Raw genomic sequence first — 9,323 nt, forward strand, 5'->3', positions numbered from 1 at the left:
TTTAGTTTCTTGTTTTGTGCCATTTCATTTGCTTTCCAGACAACAGTTCTTTTCACCACTTTGCCTAAAATTACATGAAATTAATGCAACTGAAAATCAAATCTGTCCCGGTATTCTTTCTCCAGTTGTGCTCAGGAGTTGCGTAAGTAAGAGTGTAAGAACAACGTAAGCATCTGCTTAGAGGTTCCCAAAGCACTCTCCCAGTGATTTTTGGCTAGGGGCCTTCCTAGGTGGTGGCCACGTAATTGGATGAGATACTAAAACAGGGAAGAGGCTCATCTCTTCAGAAACTGAGATGGTGATGTTTATTGGGGGAAAAAGCAATTGCCAGTTCAGCATGAGAGTGAGTGATAAGCATAAAAAAAACCCTGCAGCATGAGCTAGGCCATCCCATCCTCTTGCTGAGGCAACACGGGAATTTGTTACAAGTTAGATTGTAAAGACCTGGAAAAGAACGTGGCACATTTGTGTAGTATGGGCAAAATCTGTGGGTTTTGTTTATTAAAATGTCCCAAGAGTGAAAGAGTAGTCAATATGCTAGTTGAGAATGTGAGTTAGGTCTTGCAAATGTGAAGCTGCACAACTTACCAGGGTTCTTCCCTCACCTTTTTTCTGTACGTTCTTCATTTTATGCACGAGGAGAAGAAAGATCCAGTTTCGTTTACCTGTGCTATTCTAGTAGAAAACTTTTGTTCTCCCTCGCCCTCTCTTGCTTTCTGCCTTTTTCAGCTCCCTGCACAGGAAGATAAAATGGGAAAGCAACCCTTGTTTCAGCAGCGAACCTAGATGCAGATTGCTAGTTCTCATTTCTGCCTCCTAGAAATAGATTCTTTCTTTTTGTCAGTAAAGCTCAGTAAAGATCTCCTGAAGATACAACATGTTCTATTTCAATGTGGCAAGGTTCTGATGAAACCAAAAACAGGCATCACCCCACAACATTTCCAAAGATTCAGGAAATTGTTTCATGTCGTTTTTTACCCTTGTTTATAATCCCTGAACCATTACCTTTAACTCAGACTTCGCCTGGCACTGCACCCAATACATTTATTCTTAATGTACAGTTATGCAGGTGCATTCTGATAACCACCCTTACAGAAGCTTTTTTTTCTTAAAGCATGAATATTTTTCTGTATGCTTAAGAACTGCAGTGACTTGGGATTTGAATCAAAATCATGGCTTGTTTGTTAAGTCGATGAGAGAAAGTTCTGTGTGTTATATTTCTCTGCAAAAATTATTGGGGGGTTTTTCCCCCCCTTTCTTTTTTCTCTGATGGGTAGGGTTTTGACTTGATCCATCTTCAAGACAAGATAAAGTACTCTTTTTATTTTTTTTTTTCAGCACTGTAACCATGTAGCTCCTAACCTGACATTTCTTGCAGTCCATGGAATATTCAAACTTCTGCTTCTGACCACAGTTTCCAAGTGATTCTTCTTAAAACAGCTCAGGCAAATGTTGTTCAATAAATAGGATTTTCTTTTAGATTGCTTTTTTTAAAGTTTGAAAGTTTGCCTTCCATTTGCAAAAGTGTCCCTGTGACTGTTAACAAACTATAAGCCATGGAATAAAAAAGAAGCTATATAGAGCAGGTAGAATAAAATATTTAAGGTATAGTCTAATGACGGAGAGTGAAGTAAGGCTGCAAATACTCATCAGTTCTCAACCTTGCCTACTTTGTCTAGCATTTCAGATATGATCTGAATCTGTTCTGGATCTTTTCAGTGGTATTACGTGTTCATATAGTTAGACTGTATCAAAAAGGATAAGCTCAGGGTGCTGAAGTTTAGCTGACAGAGGTTTTAGATGGACATTTATTGCAAGTGTGTGTACAACTCTGTAGGTAGCTAAAATCTGAACCTAGAATATTTTATGAAATTGGTATCATAGTGTTCCACAAGGGACTGCTTAAGGGTGGGACACTATAAAAACATAGGGACAGTCCTTTGTTACATCTTACGTTTTACAAAGGTTGGCTGAAAAGCAGTGGATTGTTAAGACAAATACATGGAGATGAAGCATACAGACATTGCTGACCAGTGTGGTATGGAGTCGTTTCAGCAAGCCAGCTGCCTGCTACAAAGGATTTTCTTGTACTGATGATATGAATGGCAGTGAGATGATTTTGTGGTGCTTAAAGGAATTCCATCTAAGCATAGAGGCAGTTGAGGAGCAGCTTGAGATGATGATGAAGGTGCTTTATTTGAAATGGTAACTAAGCCTTGCATCAGTGCTAGAGCAGAGGTGTGTTTTAATAGCAAGTAAAAGATTATATGGGAGCATGGATTGTGGGAGGCCCTTAAAGTAGGGATGAATAATTTGTCTAATATTATGAAAGAAAAAAAGGCATTTGAAAGAATATGATGTGTGCTTAGATGAGGAAATAGAATGATCTTTTCAGCAGAATTTGTTAAGTAGATGAGGGGTGATTGCATTGGTCAAGGTAAAAGGAGTTTGTAGCAATGAAGATGAAATGACAATGTAAGAAAGATTTAAGTGGAGATACAAAAATTCTTAACAATGTTCTATTGGGGAATTGTCCAAATGTAGATATGGGATAAATACAAGGATTTAGAAGAAAAGGAGTAAACTGAACGTAATATACAGATAATTGATGTGCATGACGGGCAGAATGGTGGCATTTTTCACAATGACAGGGAACGTATCTGTGTTCAGAGGAGGAAAGAGTTAACATTTTCAGATTAACTTTTTATAGTAGAAGATTGAGCAGTTCGTAATTGTGCTGCTAACCTCATAGAAAATTATTTAGACAAAAGAAACTACCCCGCTTTAAAAGTACCTGAAAGTAATTTTGATTTAGGGTCCTTTTGTCCTATGATTTTAGTATAGGACTTTAAAAGTTTTTAAAGTTTCATTCATAATATTATATTATTGTTTGATATTCCTATTTTTGAAGAGGAACTAAAGCTGTGAATATCCTGCTGTGCCGAAGTGTTAAATGGTCTTAGGGAATTTCACTTCTGCCATTTATGGATTCTTTTTTAGGCTGGATGCATCACACCGTGGATCAGCTTGGAGACAAGGCAACCAAGGAAAGCTATGCTATACAGTATCTCCAGAAATCTCTAGAAGCAGATCCAAATTCTGGTCAATCCTGGTATTTCCTTGGAAGGTGAGAAATGACTTTATAGATACAGTAACTGTATTTGTAAATTTTTTGAGGATACTCGTTATTGTGAGTATCTTACATTGTTTTTCTTCTTAATACTTTCAGAGGTAAAATGAAGGGAAGGGATCTATGTATCTACTGAAGTCTAGTTTTCTGGAAAGTGTATAAAGAGACAAGGTGCTAACGTATTTGGGTGAATATAGATTAGAAGTTGGAATGAAGTATGTTACCCAAGTGGTCCTGCTTTTTTTTTTAGTTGTTATTCAGTCTGCACATTTACAGTAATCTGAGACTGCCCTGCCTGGTTTTACCTGTTCCTTCCCCTACTGCCACATCTTCTATTCTCTCTCTTTTGGTAAATGCTCTGTAAATTTTGTTACTCTTCTTCATACCTTTTTCACAATCCTTTATCTCTTTATTTTCTCAGAATCTCTCTTCTAATCTCAAGCAATTTTTGCACTAAAATACAAATGTTTTCCCAGGTATACATCCATTTATAAACAGCATATATTGCAACTAAATATTAGGCCGAGATAGGTCAGTTTGATCCATTCTGATACCTATTTAAGTCTTGTATTAATTCTGTACTATCAGACAGTATTTTTTTATTTGAAAATTAACCTATTCCAAGATGTGAATCATACAAATTTGATGACTTTTCTGGGTCTTCTTTTTAAGAAAATAAGAGTACTTTACTCAAGCCAGCAGTAAGTAACTCTTGAAATAATCACGTTGTGGAGGAATCTTGAGGGCAGTTCAGATGCATATGGGAACAGGTCAGTTCTGTTGAGAAATACATTAGAAAAGCGTTATGCAAAAATAAAATTAATATCCTAACCAGTATCTTCCAGCTGACTTTCTTGGAGGTTCTGGTCACATACAACTGGAACCTTCTTTTGGTTTTGTCATCGTAATTATATTCCTCCAGCTGTTCCTGTAAGGCAGGGCTCTCCGGCCAGCTGTCTGCAGGCTAAGGGAGGAACACTGGCACTGAGTGTGCAGGGCAGAGGGCCAGAGCAGGTGCAGAGGGAAAGTGAGCCAGGGATTGTGTGGCTCATCCCATGATCGACTGGGCTGAAATCCTGGGTTTTTTTCTTCAGTAGTCCCGTTCTACGTGCCTTGAGCCAGTGGTGTTCTTACACAGCAGCAGGACGGAGCCAGGGCTCCATGAAGTATGTGTGCACGGCTGCTGTGCTCCTGCTGTGCCATGGCTTTCATGTGATCAGAGCAAAACCTAGGACCATAGAAACGAGGGGGAGAAATGCAGGAAATGGGGCGAGGGGGGAAATCTAGTGGGAGCTTCTCTTATACTCTACAGGGAGGACTACAGCAAAAATGTTTCTGTGTCCCATTCCTCCAGTCCATACGCTGGCAGGAGATGGAGAAAGGAGCGAGGTTACACGGTAGTGCATTTGCTCTTCCTCTTTTCCCCTCCTCATACATTCCCTTGTGTTATTCCTTCCGCTGATGGTTGTCCAAACTGGATAACAAGTTGGTTTAAAGCTACCTTTCAGAAACATACCACTACCACCCTCCTCCCCTACTGATAAAAATTCATCACCCTGTTTTAAGTTTTGTTGGGTGCTTAATGTTGGTGCTGTCCTAATCAGAGTCTTCATGTATCTGATAAGCAGACAAATTGAAAGGTGTCTATTGGACCTTGGATTAAATCATGATTAAAATCATCTTCTGAAACATTGTGTGCAGACTTAATGGATGTTTTAAGGCAAAACGCTGCTAGATTTTATTGTATTCCTTTCTTAGTGTGCCTCGAGAATACATGAAAGAATGTACCATGTTTCACAAACCTTTGCCTATACTGTTCTGCTTGGTTTTTACTTTTTACTAGAATAAATTTTCTGTTGTTATATGTTTTGAAAGTTGTCAGTTCTTTTTCCAATAGGGAAACTTACTACAAACAATATAAAAAGTACTGTTCTGCTTGGTTTTTACTTCTTACTAGAATAAATGTTCTGTTGTTCTATGTTTTGAAAGTTGTCAGTTCTTCTTCCAGTAGGGAAACTTACTACAAACAATATAAAAAGCAGAGTTATTGTAGATTAAACTAGTAAATGTGTATATATTTTTTAAAATATTGTATTTATTTGAAGCTTTTAATTTTAAAAAGGTAGGTGTTATTCCCTGTGGTATAATTGTAGTTCTCTTTGGACTTCTGATATTTCCGCTTATAATGCCAGAATACGTTTGAATTTGTATGTGAAAAATACTCAAGTAGGAAATTATGAAAAAATACAGAACGGCAAAATTTTTTACAAAATGTCATGCTCTATGTATGCAGTAAAACTAACTGGTTTGTTCGTTACTTGAAATTCTATTGAGATGTGAGAAATGCACATAAAAAGCTTCCCAGGCAATCAGGAGCCATCCTGCTTGAGTTGGTCATTGTCTGCTAATAATTCTGAAATGCTTCTTGTAGAACATGAAGTCTCATGATCTTTTCTTTGATAAAATGGGTAACTTAATTGTTTCTTTATAATGCTGTCTGTAGATAATATTGTTCTTCTTGACGGATAAGTTATCAGAAATGTAAGAAATGCAAGTCTTCAAAATATGGTATGACTCTTCCTTACAAATGCAGTGAGCTAGGATTTAAGCTAGGCTTTTTTGGAGTACTTTTCAAATAAATAGTTAGTAATGCATGTTGATTAAGATGTTTGGGTCTGCTTATGTCTGACGTTCAAAAACAGCAAATGTTTTGGATTCATCTAGATAAATATGTATTTACATGACTTAGCATTTATCAGATCAGTCTCGGTAAGCCATCCTCAATGATTACCTTCTATAAATATTACCAAAGTTCTTTTTTTCTTCTCCCAGGTGCTATTCAAGTATTGGGAAAGTTCAGGATGCCTTTATATCTTATAGGCAATCTATTGATAAATCAGAAGCAAGTGCAGATACATGGTGTTCTATAGGGTAAGAATGATACAGGGTAATACAGTGATACAATTCAATGCTAATTTATATGAATAAAGAGTATCAGCTTTTTAACTTCTTTGTGCTTTCAAGGGGATCATAAAGCTTTTTTATTTATACCTTTATGATGTCAGACTTGTCTGATTTGAAATTTAAATAATAAATTTATATTTGCTTTCTCAGTTTTTTAAAATACTGAAATGCTATGTATATGAGCTTTGCATGTTAAAGATTTTATGTATTGTATATGCTTATTACTGTGGTTTATATAATGGGAAAGTTTGTTAAGGGTTTTGAGGGGGATGTGTATATTTGACTTGTTTGTATTTTGGCTTTGTTATTAATTCTCAACTTCACTAATCTTTCTATTCAGTGTGCTGTATCAACAGCAAAATCAGCCTATGGATGCTTTACAGGCCTATATCTGTGCTGTACAATTGGACCATGGCCATGCTGCAGCCTGGATGGACCTAGGCACACTCTATGAGTCCTGCAACCAGCCTCAGGATGCCATTAAATGCTACTTAAATGCAACTAGGAGCAAAAATTGTAGTAATACCTCTGCACTTGCAGCACGGATAAAGTATTTACAGGTAAAACTAACATTTTAAGAAGCGGGAAATACTCTTCCAAATACACAGCAGAGGGGAGGGGAGAAGTAACACACAAGTTTAACTTGCAGTTGTTTGTGGTGTGTATAACTTGTTTTCATGTGTATTGTAAGCATATCATAGCCTGTAATATTTTATTTCTTCATTTTTAAGTGGAGCTTAATTCCTTATAAACCCTATTTTGCACATTTAATCAAAGCATACTGTTTTACATCACTTTGCTTTTTTCTTTGTATTGTCTACATTTTTAAGTTCTCATAACATAGAGAGAGAATACACACACACTATCTTTCACTCTTGTTTACAATTTCAGAAAAAAGGAATTATGAGACCTCTGAATCCAGAGCTCATCTTTGTTCTGATTCTCACAAAGGTTTATATTCTGGTTACCCTCTTTATACTTAGCACCTTTCTAAAACCCCAAATTTTAAATCTGTCCTCTCTTTAAGACATAATTAGCTACAGCATTTAGGAAGATTTCATGGACTTGCTCTTACTAAAGTAGGCTTGTGTTAAATTTGCTTTTTACATAATTTTTCCTAGGCTCAGTTGTGTAACCTTCCACAAGGTAGTCTACAGAATAAAACTAAATTACTTCCTAGTATTGAGGAGGCATGGAGCCTACCAATCCCCGCAGAGCTTACCTCCAGGCAGGGTGCCATGAACACAGCACAGCAGGTGAGAAGTTGGGTTATGTTCTGCAGGTGCCCAGCTTTAAGGGTTCTTTACAATTGGTAGTGGTCAAGCTTATTTTATTGAGCACAGGACTGGCTTTTATTAATAAAAAGCCTTTGATTTATTTGCAAACGGATGTTAGATCAAGAAGCTCCCTATAATATGGGAGAAATATGGGGGTACCAATTTAGAACCTTTGTGGATTTTCATGATTTTAAAAGATTTCATCTTAAATAGAAATGCTGCAGTGGTTTAATAATCCCACGAAAGGTACACATTCCTCCATTGATGACCATATGGAAACTGATTTTTCAGTTATTGAGATCAGCTTCAGAATATCTACTCGGCCCTTTTAATATATGTGGGCTGTTAAAATATATAATTTAAAGGAAAGAATTAAGAATATATAGAACCATATTTTTGTCTTCCTTCTGTGATTCTTAGGCTTGTAAACCTCATCATCCAAATACTGAACCTGTACTAGGCCTCACTCAAACACCAATTTCACAGCAATCCTTGCCACTACACATGATTCCTTCTAGCCAAGTAGATGACCTGACCAGTCCTGCCAAGAGGAAAAGAACATCTAGTCCAACAAAGGTATATATTCTGATGAACTAAAGAGCCCCCTACCAAAATTCTATGGAAATATGCATTAAACTGATGCAGCATGCACAGGATTTGTGCTGTAAATTTTAATCCTTTGGCATCAAGGTGGGGAATGTTTTTAGGAATTTTTAAAAAACATTTTTCAGTGATATGTTTAATCAGGTTACAGTTCAGACAGGAACTGCATAAGGGCAATGCAGATTGGTGTCACTGTACTACAATCATAGTTGTATAAGTGATAAACTACAATCATAGTCTGATGATAGACAGAGAGGGAGACGATCATGTCATTCTGTCTATTGCCTTTGCTTATATTTAGAATTCAAGTGTTTCATCATCATGTAGTAGTGTTACAGTAGATAAAGTATTCAGTTTTAAAAGTAGTGTACATTTAAGTTAATTGCATAATTTGATTTGATTGTTTCTTGTTATGATATTAGAAATTATTTAACTTTTTCCTCTGACTACTCTGATGCTGTATGGGAATGGTAGAATGAGACTTGACACGTTTTAGTATGTTCTTTGTTTATATTGTTATTCTTGAAACAATGACTAGTTCATTCATAAGTAAAATAAAGTCTAGATAATCAAAGAAATTATGTTGACTTTTTGATAGTCACGCATTTTAATGTAATGTTTTCTCTCAGAATACTTCAGATGTTTGGAGCAGTGGCCATACAGTGTCACATCCTCCTGTACAGCAACAAATTCATTCTTGGTGCTTGACACCACAGAAATTACAGGTATGTATGGTGAAGATTTTCAGAAGCTTTGATATATTTTTTGTTTCTTTCTTTCTTCCTTTTAAGAAAATAAATTTGGAACGTTTTTTGGTTTCACATTTCTGAAGTTCAATGTGAAATACTTCCCAAATAATTCCCACAGTGTAATTCAAGATGTGCTGATATTTATGGCTTCTCTATGTAAGATTAGTTCTGTAGTAAAACAAATGACTTTTAGCAGAAACTGTACACTTACATCGTATGAATTCTACAATATATAAAGTAAGAACATACAGAAATTCATTTTTCTTATGATGTGTTAAAGGTACATATGCAAATTGCCACACTTGCGTGCCAAGTGAGTTTTGCTACTTGCTGTAATGTGAGGGATATTGAAGGAGGTGTAGAAGGATTGTAATATCCTCTTTTTCCTTTGAGGTAGCTGCCTGTGTCAAATGGCGTATGCAAACGTGCACATTCTACGAAGTGCAGTTACTCAGATGAAATCTGGTACTGCTTTTCTGTGGTTTATGTCATCTAATATATATATATGAAATGCTAGATTTTATTTTTGAAATCTTATTTCGAGTCTTTCTTGCTGTGATGTTTTGTTGTCTCTTCAGTTCATTAGGGCTTGCAGGGAGC

General features: G+C 36.3%; 1 protein-coding gene across 5 annotated transcripts in view; it reads left to right on the plus strand.

Annotated features, from left to right (window-relative positions):
- The window catches only part of KDM6A (lysine (K)-specific demethylase 6A), a 75,033-nt gene that overhangs the window by 19,436 nt on the left and 46,274 nt on the right, over positions 1–9,323 (plus strand). For 2 of the 5 annotated variants that reach the window (XM_009695898.1, XM_009696048.1), the window contains exons 5-8: positions 3,001–3,127; positions 5,963–6,061; positions 6,435–6,654; positions 8,604–8,699. In XM_009695898.1, the coding sequence (XP_009694200.1) occupies positions 3,001–3,127; positions 5,963–6,061; positions 6,435–6,654; positions 8,604–8,699 (542 nt within the window). Of the gene's footprint in view, positions 1–3,000; positions 3,128–5,962; positions 6,062–6,434; positions 6,655–7,215; positions 7,351–7,791; positions 7,948–8,603; positions 8,700–9,323 lie in introns of all 5 variants that reach the window. The other 3 variants (XM_009695755.1, XM_009695829.1, XM_009695972.1) reach the window with 3 other exon arrangements.

Source organism: Cariama cristata, unplaced genomic scaffold (assembly GCF_000690535.1).
Source record: "Cariama cristata isolate BGI_N322 unplaced genomic scaffold, ASM69053v1 scaffold4170, whole genome shotgun sequence".
Classification (NCBI taxonomy): Eukaryota; Metazoa; Chordata; class Aves; order Cariamiformes; family Cariamidae; genus Cariama; species Cariama cristata.